Here is a 21694-nt window from a genome sequence, read left to right as displayed (position 1 = left end):
GTGTGAGAGATATGCATCAAGCATGTCCATTCTCACCTCAGTGTCAGCAGTGTGTTTTTGGCCCATGTTCCCAGTATGCCAGTTCTTAGCTCCCCACCCAGAAGGAGAGGGCTTCCCCAGATCCTGGATCACTTGGGGAGCAGGGAGATGGGTTCAGACACCCCCAGAAGGACAGGGGCGGCCCAGACTCCAGGTTAAATGAGGGGGCAGGTAGAGGATCAGGCCCCCCCCCGAGGGGCAGCAGGCCCCCATATCCTGGCACGCGTGCGCACGTACACACACACACACACACACACACAAAGAGGTAGGGGGAGGAGCTCAACCTCCCTCTCCCCCCAAGTCCTGGCACACACACAGACACAGTGAGAAGGTGGGGCTGACAGGAGTCCCTGACTCTATTCTCCCCGCAATCTCCCTGCTACTCATCCCCATATGCTCCCTTCTCTGTGTGTGTCTCTCTCTCCCTCCCCCTCACCTGAGCCCCCGAACCCCACTCATCTCCCCTACCACTCATCCCCAAAATCCCTGTCCCCTTTATGTAGTGCTAAACCCCTTTCACCTCTATTCCTCCCAGTTCTCCACTCTCTAAAATGCCCCTCCCCTGCCAGTAACCATTTGCATATAGAGTTAAAAAAATATATACATACTTTGATTACAGCCACCAAAAATACCCCACCCCCTCCAACGTAGAGACAGATTTTAGCAATATGCCCTTTGAGCTTTTCCAGACTTTTGCCTGCAGCGAGACTCCAACAGACAGTGGCTGGCTGGGTCTGGGTCTGGGTCAAAGGACTACTGCTTATTCTCAAGCCATCCAGCAGGCGTGAAACTTTCAAGGCTAAAAACCTTGTCTGTCCACACATGCTCAGTGGAATCTGTTTGATGCAATGCCACACACTTCAAATGCCGATACGCCTCACTGAAGAACTACTCTTTGGCTAATAATGTAATTTGATTTCTCCCAAAAGGCTAGTGGGTGGCATGTACTCTGTTGGGGTAACTTCCAAGCATTTGAGACCCTGGTATAATAATCTCAGCCCCGATTTAAGCTCTATCTATGCACAAAACTCATTGCCAAAACATGTCAGCTTTAAGAAGAGCTGTTTTTTCCCTGGGGCTGAATCTCAGGAACCACTTGTTCAAATGGCCCCAAATTTGGTTCACTGACTAAGCTCCATGTCCCCATGAGGCAGACAACATTTCAAAGCAATCTGAGTAAGTGTTCTGTATTTTAGAGCACTTAGAAGAGTCTAGTTTTAAAGAGACTGCTTGGTCTTCATCTTAACTATAGCGGAGTTGGTGCTCTACTATAATTTTTTAAAAGAAAATAAATACACATGCAAATATGTGCTGCCAGGGAGATTAGGGGGCTGAAGAGTGTTGAGAATAAGGAGCAGGGATTTGAGATTGCCGTGAGGAGAGGGAGATAAACAGGCATGGGTGATAGGCCTGGGAAAGGGGTTGGGGCCTCAAATCAGGGGAGTGGAAAAGGTGACATGGAGATGGGTGGCAGTGTGAATAGGAAGAATTAGGGTACAGGGCATGTGGCAGCCCCACATTCTCCCCCCTCACGTGCGGTCTGCAGGATCCTTGCCCTTCGGGGCGGGGGGAGGGCACAAGCCCCTCTCCCTGCCTCTTGTGCTAGGTTTGGTAATTTTACGGGTCCAAAAATAATTGGTCAATTGACTGGTCAAATACTGGTCAATATTTAAAGCACTAATTTATTAGAACAGTTAAAAAAAAAGGGTGTAAGACTTCATGGTCTCCAATAGGCTTTACCTTAGAAAGATATTTATTCCTAATTACAACCAAAAAGTTACTTAAGTGAGTTATTTTAACTCCAAAAAATACAGCACACAAAATTAAGTTCTAAATAATGAAAGAATGCACCATGATGCAATCAAAACAGTCGGCCTCCGCTTACATCAGGGCATTCTTGCTGGACTATTTGATGGCAGGAGGGATAGCTCAGTGGTTTCAGCATTGGCCTGCTAAACCCAGGGTTGGGAGTTCAATCCTTGAGGGGGCAACTTCAGGATCTGAGGCAAAATCAGTACTTGGTCCTGCTCGTGAAGGCAGGGGGCTGGACTTGATGACCTTTCAAGGTCCCTTCCAGTTCTAGGAGATAGGATGATATCTCCATTAATTTAAATTTATTTAAAATTTAATAGCTGGTCAACAGACATTAACTGATCAGCTTGCCAGGTCAGTTTTTCCTTCTGTCAGGAACTGGGGACTGTCCCTCTATGGGCTCTGAGCTCCTCTCCCAGCCCACATGGGCAAGCCAGGATCTGTGGGGACCACAGTGCCATCTAATACTATACTTCCACTTATCCTTCATGAAATCCACAGGCTACACATTTCCCACCTAATTGCTGACCACCCCCGTGACTGGGCTAGCCCTGTGCCTCTCTGCTGACACAACCTACACAATGCACCATTGAAATGAGGCCTACTGATTCTCTCTTGCACCTTTTTCCTTTGATCACACATACAAAGGTGGAGGGATGCCGCCCCCCCAAAGAAGTACCCCCCCCCATATTGCCTCATATCACAATCACAGCTCTGCCAAGCTGCTCCAAATAATCACTCAACTACTCACTACAACTGTAACTACTACAGTAAATGCAGCAGGAGTGCATGCAGATAATTCCCAGCAGCTCTTGCCAGCTGTAAAGAAGGGAAGTTAAGGTTGTGCAGGCATGTACCTTATCTCTGTATTTCCTGAAGTTCAGAATATTTCTACTAGCATCTCTCTCCTCTGTCCCATTGCTTCCATCCCTTCATCATAAGCATTTTTTGAGCCGGAAAGGAAAGTCCTTTTGGGATTCCAATTTTTCAGTTTCACTTCCTGTCCCATTCCAAAAATGCCAGCACATTCTAGTGACCTTGCCTCAGGCAAAGAAGGCTGTTTTCAGTTCCCTTCATGTTCCAACAGCCACCATGCTATCATCCAGAAGGGATCATTGAGAGTGATGAAAGACACTTCCATCCTGCAGGATTTGTAACCCTCGCCTGCCTAGAATCTGAGTGTTCCACAAGAATGTGCATTGCAATCAAATCATATACAGTAAACCCTTATATAACACAGTAGTTACATCCCTAGAAAACCATGTGTTATATAAAATGCGTTATATAAACTAAAGAATAAATGGGAAAAATAGGCTTACGTTCCCAGACATGACAAAGTTGATTTTTTTTAATTTATTACCTTAAAAACTATGAATTGGTGACTTGCTGAAGACAATAATCTAGGTGATGGCTGGGGAACGTTCTTACTGTGGTGAGGATGCAGCAGTAGTGGTATTTTCTGGTTCCTGCTCAGCTGATGATTGGGATGCTGAAGTTGATGCGTCTGTTGACTGGTGTGTAGAGGGCATGATGTAGTCAGTGATGAGACTCTGCTTTGCCTGACTCAGCAATGACTTGGTACAGCTCATGATAGGGCCATTTGCATATTAGGCTCCTGTTCATATTTGGATCTTTCTCCATCAAATTACTTATGACTTTTTCTATGATTTGTAAATTTTCCCTTAAATATCCTGCTGTGAGTTTTTGTTCCTTTTGCTCGTCTTCACTTTCGTTGTCGGTGGCCTCATGCATCTCCACTAACTTCTCCTCAGTCAGCTCCGCCTGGTGTCAGTTTATCATTATCAAAATCATTATCTCCCTAACCTCCTTGTGTACTGTGGGGAAGCCAGTGAAATTATTCACCACTGATGGCCACAACTTGTTCCAACAGGCGTTGATGGTAGGAACAGTTCATCCCAGGACTTCTAGATCCCTTCAATTACATGTGCCATGTTATATGAATGCAGAAGTCTGATATGCCCATTTCTGAGTTTTCCTCCAACGCCTCTAGCATCTTCTTGACAGTTTACCTTGTATAACATTTAAATGTCTTGATTACGTCTTGATCTAAGGACTGCAATAATGAGGCGGTGTTAGGTGGAAGGAAAAACACCTTGACATTTTCGTTTGTACCCTGTAGAGCTTCGGCAGAGTGACTTGGGGCATTGTCCAATAACAACAAAATCTTGAAAGATGGTTTTGTGACTTTAAATAAAGTTCTACCACAGGCACAAAGCATAAAGTAAACCATTCTGTAAACAGTTTAGATCTTACCCAGGCTTTTTTGTTAGACCGCGAGTAAACTAGCAAGAGAGACTTCTGCTTGTCTTTTGAGGCACAGGGTTCTCAGCACGGTAAACAAGCATTGGTTTCAGGGTAGATAAAAAATCAATTATTTTTTTATTTAAATCAGATTTTTTGATACAAGGCTTTTTGAGGGAAAAAAACCTATCTAAAAATAGTTTTATTAAGATACATTATAGCTCAAAGATATTTCATCATGGAATAGGGATTATAAATTCTAATTCTATAGTATGAAACAATATATTAATGTAATGTTTAAGAAAAGTTTTGTAAATGAGTTCCAATAGTTCACGGATTAGGGACCCAATTTTATGGGGCTCCAAGGGCTTCAGTATAGATTATTTAGGTTAATCTTTCTATCTACCCAATGGGACTCAGTGCTCAGTCTAGAAGATACCATCAGAGATAGTTAGTTTTGCAGTTCTCAAACTGTGGATTTGCATCTCCAGAGATAACATGCTTGTTAACAGCAAAAATGTTTTTAAATAAATAAATAAATATATAGAGGTGAGAAATAACAGACCTCAACCCTATTGTCCCTCTGCAAATTTGTGTACATAGAGTCAATCCCTTACCTCATTCTAAAAGTGCAAAGTTTCAAAAAGTTCGAGGAATAGAAGATTGTTAGGGGCAGAATAGATCTGGACAAGAAGAACAAGTCTGGAGATAAACGTGAGGCGGGAGGGACAGGCAGTAGAAACAAAAGTGAAACTGAGCAGCGTATTCCAGAAGTCTTGAGATCTTTCTGAGCATAGCCTTCACTGATTTGAGATCTACCATACCATTCTCTCACTAGAAAGGAAAACCTATAATGGTAGCAGGCTGTAAAAAAGACCCAGTTTGGGAATAAATCCCATTCAAGAAATATGTTTGCTGATGATGTTTTAAAGGAAGTCAAACCAGCGAACTGGCGGAAGTCACTTAAGGACTTGGATTCAGAGACTGTTGAAGTGATAATCTCACTTTTAACAGAAGTAGCTTCTTCTACCGGTGTAGAAAGAATATTTTCTTCCTTTGGACTAATTCATTCCAAATTGAGAAATTGTTTGGGACCTGAAAAAGCAGGAAAGCTTGTTTTTCTTTTCCAGATTATGAACAAATAGGAAAATGAAGGTGAAGACGACTGAGTTAGTTGCAGAAACCAGTATTTTAAGTTTCTCATGTTGACCTGGCTGACGGTCAATTTAACTTTTATTATTATTATTATTATTATTTCATTTAACTATTTTAGTTAAAAACAAATTTAACAAAAACAAACCTGATTTTAAAAAACTTGAATGTTTTTTACTACCTTCAAAAATTCATATGCTTGTTTTGTTAAAATATTATATGTTTGCTGTTGAAGAAAAAAAACCCAGAATACGTAACATCGTTTTAGTTAAATAAAACAATTAAAATGTCTGTCTGGTGATGTTCTCCTCCTAATATAGCATGGCAAGAAAATCCTCCAAATAATGATTAACCTGTTGAATTGGAGATATTTATGAAGTCACTGGGAGGTGAACTATCTGCTTCAATTACCTTTGGTAAACGAAATAACCAAACTATCATTCATTTTCTAATATAGCTGTAAAACTAATCTGAAAAGTTTTCAAAATAAATCATTAAAAATGTACAGTGTGTATCTTCTAAAAATGAAACCTACATCTATCTCTGAGTTGTGAAGAATATGTATTAAGGTTATAACAATCAACAAGAACGCACTTTTATGTAGAAATCCATGATTAAATCGAGTATTCCTGACTAGTGATTTAAATCAAATCCACCCTGATTGCTTTACACTTATAATCCCCTGACGCATTGGCACAGAGCAGCTTTAAATCCTGGTGCTGAATGCTCCTGCTGGGTGATGTAGGATGGCATTCATTTCCAGAACAAACTAGTTTCATCAGCATTAAAAGCCTTCTGGGGCTTATAATAATTGTCCTCAATAATTTTTGCTAACTCAGCAGGGAAGAGTTCTGCTGCTTGGTGGTCAGCCGATGCAGATTCCCCTGTAAACGTCGCATTATGGATGTTAAAGGGCTTCCTAAAATTATCAAGCCACCCACTACTAAATGACATTCCTTTGAATGGTTCACCTTCCTTCTCACACATGGCTGCATACAATTTCCGTGCCTTCTCATGAATGACTGTCCCACAGAGCGGTGCCCGTTTCTGAGTCAGATCTTCAATCTGTGTGTTCAACAAAGTCTCTGTTTTATTTAACTGAACATCTGCCTGTGTCATCCTCTTGATGATAAGACTAGCATTACCTGCAGCCATAACATGTGCTCTAATGCCATCTTCACCTTTCCTAATGGTGCAAATCGTAGATTCATTCACATCATACTCGCGACCAACTGCATTGACTCGGGCACCAGCACAGAGCTTGTCCAGTATCTCTATTTTCTTAGCTAAACTCATCGTTTCCCGTTTCTTCTCATTCTCTTCTCCTCACTTTCTTTAGGACTGATACTCCTCTTAGGTGGCATGATGAATTTGGTACAACACAGTGTCAACAACACAAAGGCCGCCGGTACAGCTGGACTAAGGATGGAGTGGAGTCGATGGTTTTCTTGCCCGACCTGAGTGGACAGGTCCATGGGAGCGCACGCTATATAAAAATAGTGCGCGCATCATAAAAATGGGTCACTAAATGAAAACCGTGTTATGTCAAAAACGTGCTGAATAATCGCGCGTTATATAAGGGTTTACTGTAGGTATATTTTGCTTCCTTCTACTCTCCCATGTGCTTCTTCTCTATTACTTTCTACAGCACTTTCCTATGGGTGCCAGGAGCTCGAGCAAAGCAAACTCATGCAATCTTACGTACAAAACAAGGATACATTCAATTAAATTAAGGGACAGTAAGTTTACAACAAATGAAAAGAAACAGGAATGCTTCAGAAGGGCATACAGATAATCATTGGATAATTATATGACCACTAGTAAATACTTATAGCTTTGCAAGCTAGAACTGTAAGAGCATATCAAATCTTTAGGGCATAGTATCTCTTCTTCCCTATTAACAGAACTGCACAAATGAACAGGCCTGGCATAGAGCTTATTCAATTGTCTTTGAAATGTGACAAATGCAACCTAGGAACATAGGAAAAAAGTATTTCCTGGGGATCCTTCTCAATTTCATAGAACGTGTCCCTTGTTCTCATATTATAGGCCAGAACAAGTAATGAGTTCTTTACTAGTTTTTGCAATACCATTCGCTCTATCTCAACATATGACCCTTCTGATCCCAGTGACTCCAACAATTCAGGTTTTTGTTCTCCAGGCCTGTTTTAGATAGGTCTTAAGTTGAGGCAAACAATAATGTGGTATAAGAGATTTGGATCTATTGATATAAAATATTCTCTCCACTTTTCAAAGGTTTCAGAGTAGCAGCCGTGTTAGTCTGTATCCGCAAAAAGAACCTTAGAGACTAATCAAGCATGTAATGTTTGCTAAAAAAAATCTCTACTATTTAAGTTGGAAGTACAGCTATTGCAACATCAGAACCATTACAGCTAAAAAGAAAAGGATCAGAAATATTGGTAGCATAAACCTATTTTCTTACTCAGAAGAGATTAGTACTCCTGAACAGAGTTCTAATTACAAGAGGAGAAAATGCTGGGGCAGGAGGGAGTAAAGACTTAGGATATGTCTACACAACAATCAGTGGTGTAACTGCAGTACATGTAGACACAGAACAGAGCTAGCTCACGTATGACTAAATGTGCTGCGGTCATACCTCTGACTACGACAGAGACATAAGTCTCTGACCTCCAAGACCCCAATCTTGCAAATTCCTACAAATGCATGTAGTCTCATCGAGTCAAAAGAAATTGCTCACATGTGTAATACGTCATAAGTTGCAGACAGTGTTGTGCATGGATATCTCAATGTAAAGGTTACTTGATTGCTGAAATTATGGTCTGGATTTTCAAAAACATCTAAGTGGTTTGGGAGCACATGTTGGCATCAATGTGCCTAAATCACTTGGACATACTGGACTATCCCACCCTATATACTTTGCATTCTATCATACTCTGCCTCTTTAGACACTGAGAGAGAATCTTTGTGAAATGGGTACGTCTGATTCCCAAACTGATGAGTAACACCAGAATGGACCATTGATAATCTATTCTGTCCTACATAACACCAGCCTTAACATTTCACTCATTAATTCCTGAAACAGATCCAAAACTTGTATTCAAATTAGGACACATCTTTTAGAAAGAAATCTTCCAATCTTGACTGAACACTATCAAGTGATGGAGAATCCACCACATCCTTTGTTAAATTGTTCCCAAAGTTAACTACCCCCACACTCAAAAAATTGCACATTATTTCCAGTTGAATTTGACTAACTTTCAGCCGCTAGCGCTTGCTATGCCTTTGGACGTGTCTATATATGGAAACATTCCACTAGACCTAAGCCAGGGATGGGTAAACTATGGCCCGTGGGTTGGATCCGGCCCGTTAGGGCTTTGGCTCCGGCCCACGGGATTGCCACCCCAGTGGCACCGCGGGCCCCACGCTACTTCCGGAAGTGGCCAGCACCACGTCCCTGCGACTCCTGGGGGGCGAGGGGGCAGAGGGCTCCGTGTGCTGCCCTCGCCTGCAGGCACCGCCCCCCGCAGCTCCCTTTGGCCGGGAACGGGGAAGAGCGGCCAATGTGAGCTACGGAGGAGGTACCCACAGGTGAGGGCAGCGCGCAAATCCCTCTGCCCACCACCTCCCCAAGGGCTGCATGGACATGGTGCCGGCCGCTTCCGGCAGCGGTGTGGGGCCAAGGCAGGCAGGGAACCTGTCCTGGCCCCGGTGCACGCCGCTGCCACCCCGGTGCCGCTCCCCAGGTAAGCGGTGCTGGGCCAGAGCCCACACCCTGAATCCCTGCCATGAGCCCCATGCCACCCCTCCTGTACCCCAACCCCCTGCCACACCCCAACCCCTTGCCAAGCCCCCCCGCAACACCCCACACCCTTCCTGCACCCCAACCCCCTGCTCTGAGCCCCCTGCTGCACCCCAACCCCCTGCCCTGAGCCCTCTCCCGCACTCCTCCCTGCACCCCTGCCCTGAGCCCCCTCCCGCACTCCGCACCCAACCCCCTTCCCTGAACTCCCTTGTACACCCCGCACCCCTCCTCTGCCCCAATCCCTTGCCCTGACCCCCCTTCCTACACACTGCACCCACTCCCACACTCCTGCCCTACATTCGTGGTCCTGCATGCAATTTCCCCACCCAGATGTGGCCCTTGGGCCAAAAAGTTTACCCACCCCTGATCTATGCTGATGTAACTCCCACATGTGGACACTCTGCTCTGGAAAAAAGGACTTTATTCCAGAATAATTACCCCGCTTCCAAAGGTACTTAAATACCAGGTTCAATTCACCTTTTAACCTTCTCTTTCTTAAAATTAAATAAGAGACTTCTTAAGTCTCTTGCTGGATTTCAGGTTTTCCAGACTTCAAAATATCCCAATTTTTGAACTGTTTCTAATTTTTCAATATCCTTTTTGGAGTGTGGCAACCAGAACTGGATGCATTCTAATAATGGTTTCAGCGATGCTCCATACAAAAGTAATATCGTATTGCTCAATATTTCCATTTATACATCCAAGAATTACATTATCCCTCTTAGCAACTGCGCTGCATTGGGAAGTCATGCTCATCATGACTCCTAAATTCAGAAGCACTGCTTTTGGATACAATCCTCCATCCTGTAAGTATGACCGATGTCCTTTGATTCTAGATGTTTGACATTGCTTGACTGTATTAAAATACAGTTTGACATTTATATTTTCATATCTCAGATTCTAATCCATTCTAGAATTCATAACATCTACTTATTCTCCAAGTATGAAAGGATAAAATAAGGGTATTTGTGCTTAGCATCCACTTTTAACATCTCACTTAAGAGAAATTACTCATTTATTTAAACAGTGGGAGCACTTAAGTTACTAAATTAACATATTTCATTTTCAGACTCATCAGTCATTTGAGGTTTGAAATTAAATAATGGAAATCTTGGGTTCTCCCTCATTCAAGAGAGGAATTTAAAATGTCATTTTTCAAATTCTCCAAGTCTCTAATATGCCAATTGTCTTCAACTGTTTCATGCAAATTCAAAATGTAAAACAACAATAAAATTTCAACTTCCTCTGAATAGGTGGTGGCAGTTTACTCTTCCATACCTGGCTTATACATGATGATGGGAAATCTGAGCTGTAATGACTTCAGGATGGAAGTCTTGACGCCCCCACCTTGGTCAGTGTCCATATATGCACTATTTTTGTCTGCCAAATAACGTCCAACGCGATTTTAACACTAGGAATACTGCAGGTCATGTGGCGGCGGATGGGAGTCCTGGAGCCGCTCCCCAACAAAGAAGGACCCCAAAAATAGCTGTTCCCAGTGCGGAACCAAAAGACAAACACGAACGGCACAGCCGGGCCTCAGGAGACTGAACGCCAATCTGGAGTGGGCGGGGGCAGGGGCAATGGGGCTCTTTGGCTGGTGCCCGCGGGCTGTCCGCTGTATCGGGAGAAACTGAGGCCGCGCTTTCCCCAGCGCAAAACAAAGTGGGATATAGGGCCAGGCTGCAGCAACATTCCCCGGGTCAGACAATCAAAGCAGCCCCTCTCCCTAGCCCGGCCCGGCTCCGCGCACTCACCTGGGGCCCCTTGGCCCTCGCCGCCAGGTCTTCGGCCTCCCGCCGTCCCCAGGCTGTTTACGATGTAGTGCGAGACCCGGGAACTCTCGGACACCGACAGCACGAAGTCCCCAGGGATGGTGCCCGAGTCCCTCACCAAGAAGGTCCCGTGGCGCTGCCCCTGCAGTAGCGACACCGCCTCGGCCCTGCTCAGCCTCCCCCAGTACCAGCTCGCCCGGTCCTCGGAGTCAAACTGCCCGGCCATAGGGGCCGCTACCCCGTGGGCCGCACTAACTCCCCCTGCGGGCCACAACCACCCAAGGCCCCCACTCCGATCCCAGCCCCGCCACCCAAAATGGCGGCCCCTGTGCTGACCTCACCTACCAGACGTGACGACACTAACTGAGCCACTGCTAGGAAAAAGTCGACAATCGGGAGACGTCATATTCCTGCGCAGACCACACGGCCGTTGGCGGTCCTAAGGGGTCAGTCAACGCTTTTCGCGGGCGCAAAAAGGACGCTTTCTGTATTTTCAAATGTCCCGTGAAGACATTTCTACCATAAGCAGAAGTTACAGGTTACCCTGAAATGCGCGCGCGCACTGAGCAGCCGTTGACCGAAGGTCATGGACTAGGCGGAATAGCGCTCCCGAGGAACCGCCATAATGGGAGGGTCGGGGACAGGGAGAATAGTGCGCTGCACAACCGCCATTACAAGAAGGTCAGAGATAATCGGTGGCAGTTGAAGGAAGGTCCTGAGACGTGGGTAGAAGTGTGCCCCAGTGCGGGCTAAACCGCCCTTGAACAAGGAGAGGGCCTCCCTCAGCTCCTTGACTTACATACTTGGGCTGGCGGCACTGCCATTTGGAGAAGGTCAGTAACATGCAGTGGCTTGTACGGGCTGATTGGCCATTGGCCGCAAGGAAAGTGCTGCGCCTGCGCGGAAGTTTGCGCCTGCGCCCCTCCCCCAAGCCGAGGGTGGGCCGGTGTCGGGTTCTGCAGCCTCCAGGCAGGGGCCCAAAGTCTCTCCCAGATTCCCCTCCTCCCTAGCGGGTGTGTGGCACGGCTGGCTCACCAGTGTTGCAGGAGCAGGGCCTAACCGTTGGGCCGGTCTGTGAAGGACAAGGCCAGATTTTTGCCTTTATAATCAGCGTTCTTTGGAATCATGGAACAGCCTGTGCAGCGTTAACAAGCTTTCAAGTAACTGTTAAATTAGCATTGGTTTCAGAGTAGCAGCCGTGTTAGTCTGTATCCACAAAAAGAACAGGAGTACTTGTGGCACCTTAGAGACTAACAAATTTATTTTAGCATAAGCTTTTGTGGGCTACAGCCCACATTTTCAGATGCATAGAATGGAACATATAGTAAGGATATTTATATATATATATATATATATATATATATATATATATACAGAACATGAAAAGGTGGAAGTAGTCATATCAACTTAGTATTGGATGTTTCTAACTGCACCAGGACAAGAGCCAGAACAACAAAAAGGAACCACATAAGAAACTAGTACTGCCCATCCATGGGTTCTGGGCCATAGGTCTCCTACATGAAGCATACAAGCACCGGCAAAATGACATTAGAACTATCTTTAGAAAGAAAAAATCAACATGGTTGTATCACAGGTGTGAATATAGAAAGTGTGCACTGAAAATCCACCTCCTCTCCACTATGTGCTGTTGAGACAGAAGCAAGAGGAGACACAATACTTCTGTGTCCTTGCGTCTTATCTGGGAAACACCAGGCTTAGCAAATTAGATCATTGAACACATTCCTATCATGGTAAAGATCTCTTCAAGCTTGATAGTTGTCTGCTTGACAGGAAAGACAGTCTAATTGCTGGCAGCTACTTTGTACACACAGTACCTGCAGTGAATTAGGTCACATGAGATTAATTTCTGGAATCAGAGTAAAAACGTAATTCTGCTCACTAGACAAAAATATCCCACTCTGATTAGAAAAATATCTGCATATAGAGCTTATTCTGATGCATTTCTGCCATTGTAATAAAATATTTTAAAAATAGAAGCCAATAATATACCAAAAAGGGACTTGATCACATGGGGCCTGGGCAAAGCTAGGATTCTACTGGAATAACATTACAGCATTACATTCTGTCTCCACAAACCCTAGATGATGCGGCTACAATTCTTGTCAAGCAGACTACAGGGCATATGGCAAAGGTGCTTTAACCAAATACAACTACACCTCTACCCCGATATAACAGAACCTGATATAACACGAATTTGGATATAATTCGGTAAAGCAGTGAACGGCGGGGGCGGGAGGGGGGACTGCGCACTCCGGTGGATCAAAGCAAGTTCAATATAACGTGGTTTGACCTATAACGCGGTAAGATTTTTTGGCTCCTGAGGACAGCGTTGTATCAAGGTAGAGGTGTATTAGTTTCAAAACAGAAACACCATGATGTGGAATTCTCAACCACCAATGAGGAAGTAATAGATCCAAGGCACACAAGTACTCTCCTGTTTGGAGATTTTCTACTAGAAAGAAAAAGATCTAAAATCTCTGACCAAATCTGTTCTACAAACTTTGGCTATTTGAAAGCATTTTAACCTTGAAGGTCCAAAGACAAAATCAATGACTTTCAGATCACTGAGATCAGCATAAGGATTAATAAATGAGGTACAGCTGGCAATTTACTCATGCTGAGACATTCCCACCTGTCCCTCTCTCACAGCTCTGTTTTTAGTGCTATTGTTGTCTCTGCATGTTCAGATTTATAAATTAAATTTAAGAATTAAACAAACCAGAAGCTGAAACAATGCACAGGACAGCAGAGCTGAGTCACCCTAAATCTCTGAGACTATTTTTGGTTTTGTCTTTGGTTTTGTGGAACTGAGCTCATTTTAGGCTTAATTAAGAACTATTTACATTCAGAGGCCTCCACATCACTCAGATTAACACAAGAAAACATGTAAGAACCACATTAGACAAATCAACCCAAACCCTGCTCAGTGCTATAAATGCTCTTTAGACTTGGCTTCTTGAATTAGAACCAGTTTCAAGTATTTCTCAAAGTGCCTAACACCAAATCTCGTTACTCAGGGAATCAAATAAACTATTTTTCTGAACCACTCTTAGCTCCCTTAGCACTGAGGATTGCCTCATCCCATCTCATCTTGCTTGTTGCCTGTTGAGTGCACAGGGCTGGTCCCGTCCACCCAAGTGGGACTACCTCATTGCCCAGGTGTAATGGTGTCATGTTTGAGGCATTTGTTGGCAGTGTATGGTTTAAAGCTGTAATTAAGGGAATTGAAATTACAATTTCCCCATTGGATAGAAGTTAATGGTTTGGAGAAACTTTGGCAATGCTGCTTTCTACATGGACTCTTCATGCTAGTCAGGAAAGGTAAAATATTTTCCTTCGGCACTAAATTTACAAATCCTGTTAGAGTCAGACCACTACAATACATTTGCTCTAAGGTTCCTTCACACTTGCATATCAGTGCAGGTTTCTTGGTATATTGGAAACCTGCAGCCTTGTCCAGATATTGCACACACCCCACCACACCCCCACCCATTGCCTGCCTTTTGCCCCTGTTACTGCATACGTTCAGCCACTCAACAGCAAAGTAACAGATTCTGATGGGGAGTGTTTTACAACACTAAACACACCACTCATCATCCTGAGCTACCAAATGCAGGGTGACCCAACACACTCCCTATCCTTGATTTTACCCCCAAAATGTGTTGTGTACTGTTTAGTCCGCCCCTGGACCGTCCAGATCTATTAGATCCATTGTACTTCTAAGAGGTCAATATACAAAAATTTGCCACTTTACATGGAATTATCCACACAGTTCACAACACTGGACTGGTTTGATTAAAAAATAAAACAAAGTTTATTTAACTACACAGAGAGAGGTTTTAAATGAGCAAAGTAATGAGGCATTAAAGTAAGAAATGTTTACCAGAAAAATAAAGATAATTTTTTTTCTAAATGTAACGAGGTTTATGAAGTCCCTTCCCACAGGTACCAGTAACATTGCTGCCCACACTCTTAGGTCAAGATCTGCTTCCACAGTCCAACGACATTCTTCTTATCATCTTAGGTGAAAGAGAGAGATGGATAGGAGAGAATTTGGGGTGGTTTTGCCCCTCACTTTTATAGTTATCACCCTTTGAAAAGCATTTGCTCAAGCTTGACTCTTAGGTAAAGTTCTTTCTTGCTGAGAGCAAGGAGACGGCATCTGATGTAAGAAGGAGGCTTTGTGCTGTTTCTTTTCACCTGGGGATGCTGAAATTCTTCTTTCTTCCCTCTCTTGTACTCTGTGGCCTCTGTTTACAGCTGATATGCAATTTGAGGCAAACATGACAGGCCTGCTTGGCCAGTGCTACCTAATCAGGGCTATGTGAATTGGAACAAGTGCCTTTAACACCATACAGGGGGATTTCATAACTTTACACAGAATGTTGCTACGTACTTTCAACATGATAGTGTTGATCAGTGAGTTATTACTTTTCAGCATTTCCCTCACAAAGCATATCTGTCTGTGTTGGATGCAGCAGTGGTGGCCTAGCTTATAAGTGTTTCTTTCTCTTTTCAGTTCCTATTGACTTTGGGTAGATGAGAGAATGTCCAGCCTTCTGGCAGAGACCAAGAGGAGCAGCCACCCTGAGACCATCCAGGGAGATGGAAACCAGACAGTCATCTGTGGAGTCAGAGCAAATAGAAATTTGCTTAAGTTAAGTATTGAGGGAGGACTGCAAGAACTCTTGTCAGCATGGGGTGGATCTCTGAGAAAAGGCCTTTGCATGTATGTGAGGCACAATAAGCTTGGGGGAGTCGTTTGTCCCCTCTTGAGGACTTGTCTGGTGCTATGGAGTCTTCCTGAAGTACGGTAACTATGTGGAGAGCAACTTGCTCAGTCCTCAGCTCTCTTCCTTCTACATCACTGAGTGAGCTTCCCTGGTCACACCACTCTATTCCTCCTCCCTACCAACTCTGGCTTGCTTCAGAGGACGTGAGCGGGGGGACCGAGAATAGCTCTTGGCCCGTGTGTCCGCTCACAAAGGTGCATCACCCAGGGCAGGTGGAAGGTCCAAGGCTCAGCACAGCATCCCGGACTGATGTGCTCTGGCCTGGGTTCCTGAATCCTGCTCCCCGAGGGTTGTGCTGGCCCCGTAGCTGGACCCCGCACCAGGGAGGCTATTATGGGCAGTGAGCGGTCAAAGGGCAGTAGGGAGCTGAGGAGCAGCCATAGCCCTGCAGTCCCAAGGAGTTCAAGATGGGGAAGCTCTGCGGCTGCCTGCAGTCTGACATCAGCTAGTGTGGCAGCTGCCTCACCCTGCCCAACTATGGCTTCTAGCCTCTGACATGGCCATGGGCCAGGGCCTTGGAGGAGAGGAGGCAGGGCTTGCACTTCACTGAGGAGGAGCAGGGGGTGGAGCCACAGGAGGGGCAGGGCCTCATGACAAAGGGGGTTGCAGCTGCCACCAGAAGAGGCTGGCGCTGGCCACGGGGTGTTACTGTTTTTTTCTGAGAAACACTGTGTGCATTACTTTGAGTTGCCACTGGGTGTCACCACTGCTCCATGGAAGAGACAGTCCATGCAATATCCCTGACTAGCCAGCGGTGTCACTGCTGCTCCTGAATAAACAGTTTGTGCATTACTCTGTGTGTCCACTGGGTGTCACTGCTGCTCCAGGGCAGATGCATTATCCTGACTGCCCACCCACCGGGTGTCACTGCTGCTCTGGATTACACTGACTGGCTTCTAAGATAAATGTGTGGTAACGGCTGAGTACAAACTCCTGCTCCCTCTAGCTGCAGCTTGGTTTCTAATAAAAGGTTTCCTGCTCATTCTGGGTGCAGGGGGAGAATTTCCCCATCTTGGGAGTTTCTGATCTCCCAGGGCAGGGAGAAGCATGTCCTCCTGAGCAAAGGCCTGGAACCAGGAAGGTGACTACAGGTGTTGAGTTTGTTCTTCCTTCATTATGTCTCTCTAAGGTGTTGGCCAACATGCTCTCTCTCCTTGCCTGTTGGTCTACAGCCTCCCTTCATAGCCATGTTCACCTGCATGTGCCCAGTGGTGATTGAGACATAGACATCTATAGCTCTCTGTCCAGATCTATTCAGTGTGTGTGTGAGGGGGAAACAAGGACTTAAAGCTGCTTCTCACATGTGCTTCTAGTGCAGTATGTCTTGATGCAGCAGGGGAATTGTAGTCTCTTACCTTTGTTTGCAGAATATGCTGCCCTATGTGCTATTTGGTGCAGCTGGAGGTGTGATTAAAAATACATAAATGCATCATATTGACAAGTTTGCAAAGACCCACTTGAGCATTGAAAATGTATTCCCCAGAATGCCTTCCTTCCCCTGTTTCTTCCACTATCCCACCCCTACCATGTTATGCTTATAAGAAGCACATAGGATCTTTTTCAGGGGGAAAGGCAATACGCTGCGTTTATTGGAAATACAACTCTTAGCATATGCATTCAATCACACTCACACTGTCCCACCAGTAGATGTAGTTACCATTACAGAGTCTGGAGCAACCTAGTGGCCAGCTAGGTTGATCACGGGTAGGGAGGAGCCAGGTTCTGTCGGTTGTGACAGGATGCTCCGGGGAAGTCTTGGCAGGACACACCCAGAATTTCATGGCAAAGCACCCTGTTTATATAGTGATCTTAACTTCATTGGGACCAATGAGTTTTGTATCGTTATGCTGTAATCAATTGCCGTTTGACGAGTGCTTGTTTTCTAAAATTATTTTTATTTTATTCCTTCATCAGTCTCTCGGGGACTTACCCCATGCTGGTTTTGATCACAGCTATCTTGTCCCAATTGATAGGTGCCTGTCTTATTTTTTAGAGTCGTCAATCTGCGCTCCTTTGATTTCTCAATAGGGGCATGTTGTAATCTCCTAGCAACTTTGTCTGTCCTCCCTAGAACATTTGGTCTGGTGATTGCCTTCACACTTATCTTCTAACACACACACTCCTCATTCATGCACAAAACAGGATTGATTTACACCGAATATTTGAACAGGAACATCAAATTGCAATGCAAGAGAAAATAATTATTTTATTCTTTTACTTATTTCAAAATGCTAACTGTAAACCTACAACAAAGCGGTGACCCTAAAGGTCTATTACTGTCTTGAAATCTGCTTCAGACACAAGATTCTGGCTGGCAGGAGAAGGAGGATGGAATCCTTAACCTTCTACAGATGGGGAAACAAGCACGGTTGAGGCTGAACCATCACACCCTGGAACAATACAGACAATTTTAACTACATATAACTCTGAGTTCTTTAGTATCTCAGTTATGCTTATCACACTGGCAGCTTACTCTAAGGGGTAAGGATGTATTCTGATAGGTTGGTAGTGTTTTTTTAAATAAAAATGTGTGGTGGTGGACTATGCATTCTAGCATCTCTAACTCCAACTGCTTATCCCCCATCTCCCACCTGCCCCCCATTATCCCTCAGCCTCAATCCTCCTCAGGACACACACACACCCCGTAAGACCCCCACCCTCGGCGCCCATCCACAGCCCCCACTATTGCTATGTGCCCAGCTAAGCCCCGCTGGAGGAGTGGGGGCGGAGGGAAAGAATGAAGCAGTGGCTTGTGGGAGATGTAGTATACCCCGGCCTACAACTCCCATCAGCCACCGCAGATCCAACGGCACCGTGGGAGAGACGGGGTCGGGGCTTAGCGCCTTCCGTTTGGGCGGGAGGCGCTTTTGTCATTACAGCTTCCGTTTGCAGAGCGGGGCCGGAAACGGAAGTTGTCGGAAGAGGAAGTGATATCAGCCAACCGCGGTATGCCGGGGAACTCGGCTTCCGTTCTGCGCGAGTCGTTTCCGTCATGAGCGACGTTTCCTGGGAGTTGTAGTTTTTAAAGTGCTGCTTCCTCGGGTATGTTTGGTACCGGTACGTCTCAGCCACTGACCCCAGCGCGCCACAGTCTTCTCTAACTCGCCCCACAGCCCGCCCCAACCTTTCTCGTCCGCCCGCACCCCCAGCCCGCCGCAACTTTCCTCGGCCCCCCGCACCTCCTTCGCCCCCGCGCACCTCCAGCCCGCCGCAACCTTCTCTAACCCGCCCCCAGCCTGGCCCCCTGCCCCCGCGACCTACCTCGCCCTCCCGCGCCCCCAGCAGGCCGCAACCTTTTCTAATCCGCCACCCCCCATCCCGTCCCCATCCCCCCGCACCCCCAGACTGTCGCAACATTCTTCCCCCAGCCCACCCCCCGTTCCTCCCACCCCGAGCCCATCACGACCTTCCTCGCACCCCAGTCTACCACGACTTCCCCCCAGCCTGCCTCAACTTTCTCTAACCCGCACCCCCCCATCCCCCGGCACCGCCAGCCCGCCGCAACCTTCTCTAACCCGCACCCACAGCCTGCCGCGACCTTTCTAACCCGCGCCCCCCACACCCCTAGCCTGCCACGACCTTTTCTGACCCACCCCCCAACCTGCCTCCCATCCCCCCGCACCCCCAGCCTACCACGACCTTCCTTGCCCCCTGCACCCTCAGCGCGCACCCCGCATCCCCAGCCCGCCGCAACCTTCTCTAATCCGCATCCCCAGCCTGCAGCAACCTTCTCTAACCCACACCCACAGCCCGCTGCGACTTTCCTTGCCCCCCCATCCCCAGCCCGCCAAGATCTTCCTCGTCCCCCCCGCATCCTATCCCCCCACACTCCCAGTCCGCCCCAACCTGGTCCCCAACCCACACCTGCAACCTTCTCCAACCCAAACCCCCGTTCCTCCAGCCCAAACCAACCCGCTCCCATCTATCCCCCCATCCGTTGGGCCCCTCAGTCCTCCTTTCTTCTCCTTCCAACACCTCCTAGGCCATCCCAAACTGCACCCCATCCCTACCTTTCCCCCATCCCTGCCTCCGCCCATAGTGCCCCTCAGCCTCCCTCCCTCCCCAACACCCCCCAGCCTGCAACAACTTTCCCCAACCCACATGCCTGTATTCCTCAGTTCATTCCTCCACTCTTGGGACTCCTCAGCCCCCATCTCTCTCCAACATTCTCCCAGCTCACCACAACCTGCGCCTCCATCCATGCCTCCATCTGTAGGGACTGCTCAGCCCGCCTTCCTCCCCAACAGCCCCCCGTTCATCCCCCCATCCGTTGGGCCCCATAGCCCCCTTTTTTCCTCTCTCCCAACACCCCCAGCCCAACGCAACCTGCACCCCACTCTGTCCCTAGATCTGTGGGCCCTCCAGTGCCCTTTTTCCTTTCTCCAACATTCCCCAACCTGCAGCCCTATCCCTACCCTTCCCCCCAGTCCCTCCCACCACCCATGGGGCCCCTCAGCCTTTCTCTCTCCTTGCTCCCCAACATGCACCCTTCGTAGGACACGGTCAGGGGTGCTAGGTGTGTATCCCCACAGGCCAGGTCTTGGTAGCCGTGGAGAAGTAGGAGCGGATGAATCCCATGTGGGGCAGTGGGTGCCAAAGTGCAGCTGTGACTGTGTTTACTTGATCTCTGTTCATCGAGTGGGGCTGATGTAGATGGGACTGGAGAGAGAGGCAGGGATGAGGGAAAGATTTGACGCACCAATAGAGCTCTGGGATTAAGGCTGGGGAAGGGACAAGATCTTGCCAACTGAGATGGTAACGGATTTGTTTTTTCGCCTTGTGCTGGGTTTAGGACCGAGGGAAAAGAAGTCACGCCTCAGAGTCTCAAGCCCTCATGTGATGGAAAGCGAGCCAGAGCAACGAAACCGTGAGCATTGTTGATGCCACGCAAAAGCCGTCCTACTGGAAGGGGACCGGCCCCCACTCTCAGTGAGATAAGTGTCTGGTTTGGTGATTGCTGTGTTAACAGCCCACCTTGCTCCTGCTAGGGACGCCACATGAGCTGGGGCTGGGTTTGTAAGAAAATGTTCTTGACTAGCTGTGGTTATGAGGGGAGCAAGGTCCTCATTTTCAGGGTCTGCTCATTTCTCTGGCCAGGAGTGGTGTCTGCTACACAGCGGAAGGTTGCATCTAGGAGGATGACTCCAGGTGGTGAGCTGCTTGCCTTCCTCCCATGTCTTTCTATCCGTCTGTCTCTCTCTCTTCTCTAATGTGTTGGCCAACTTTCTCACTGACTCTCCTCTCCTTGTGCCGTCTCCCTTCGTAGGACACGGGCAGGCATGCTAGGTGTGCATCCTAGCCAGGGCTCGGGAGCCATGAAGAAGTAGGAGCAGACGAAAACCATGTGGGGCAGTGAGCGCTAAAGTGGAGCTGTGACTGTCTGTGTTTACTCGGTCTCTGTTCATCGAGTGGGGCTCATGTAGATGGGACTGGAGAGGGAGGCAGGGATGAGGGCAAGACTCGACGCACCAATAGAGCTCTGTGTAGTGATAGTTCTTGCTTGACTTCATTACTTTGCAGAGGAATCATCCAGGAGCTCTAGCCGGACAAGAATATGGCAGAAGTGGACCTGAGCAGCCTGGACATCCTTCTAAGGAGACATGAATAGTCCTCATGTTTCTGCCTTCTGCATTGCTGGCTGTGAGTAAGAGGTTAGTGCTTTCAATTGCTCATCTATGCTCGCTGTAGTATTCTTCACAGGCCGTGTGCTTCCTTGTTGGGTATGGGTCTCTGTGAGATTACGGCGGGGGAGGGTCCAGAGTCTGCTGTGCAGAGTGACTATATCGGGTGCCGTTGCAAGGGGTCCTTTTTGGTTGTAATGATAAAGGTGTAATGGGAAGATGTTTGAGGGAGGAGCCCCGCCGTGCAGGAGAGGCAAAAGGAAGAGCCTATGAGACATCGCCAACAGAGATGGTAACGGATTTGTTTTTTCCCCTTGTGTTGGGTTTAGGACCGAGGGAAAAGAAGTCACGCCTCAGAGTCTCAAGCCTTCATGCGATGGAAAGCGAGCCAGAGCGACGAGACAGTGAGCATTGTTGATGCCAGGCAAGAGTCGT

General features: G+C 46.9%; 1 protein-coding gene and 1 long non-coding RNA gene across 8 annotated transcripts in view; one reads left to right on the top strand and one right to left on the bottom strand.

The window, feature by feature from the left end:
- LOC128825491 (adapter molecule crk) overlaps window positions 1-11149 on the bottom strand; it is a 152673-nt gene extending 141524 nt beyond the window's left edge. For all 7 annotated transcript variants that reach the window (XR_008442683.1, XM_054008020.1, XM_054008021.1 and 4 more), the window contains exon 1: window positions 10807-11149. Coding sequence is in view for 6 of the 7 variants with exons in the window: in XM_054008020.1 (XP_053863995.1) it covers window positions 10807-11050 (244 nt within the window). In the remaining variant the exon portion in view is untranslated. The remainder of the gene's footprint in view (window positions 1-10806) is intronic.
- A 66-nt stretch (window positions 11150-11215) lies between these two features.
- On the top strand, window positions 11216-16430 carry LOC128825493 (uncharacterized). Its single transcript, XR_008442684.1, has 2 exons — window positions 11216-11657; window positions 15365-16430. It is a non-coding gene; the product is annotated as an uncharacterized LOC128825493 (long non-coding RNA).
- Window positions 16431-21694: the final 5264 nt, after the last annotated feature.

The sequence above is a fragment of the Malaclemys terrapin genome, chromosome 18, assembly GCF_027887155.1.
Source record: "Malaclemys terrapin pileata isolate rMalTer1 chromosome 18, rMalTer1.hap1, whole genome shotgun sequence".
NCBI classification, from domain to species: domain Eukaryota; kingdom Metazoa; phylum Chordata; order Testudines; family Emydidae; genus Malaclemys; species Malaclemys terrapin.
This window is presented reverse-complemented; position numbering and strand designations above follow the sequence as displayed.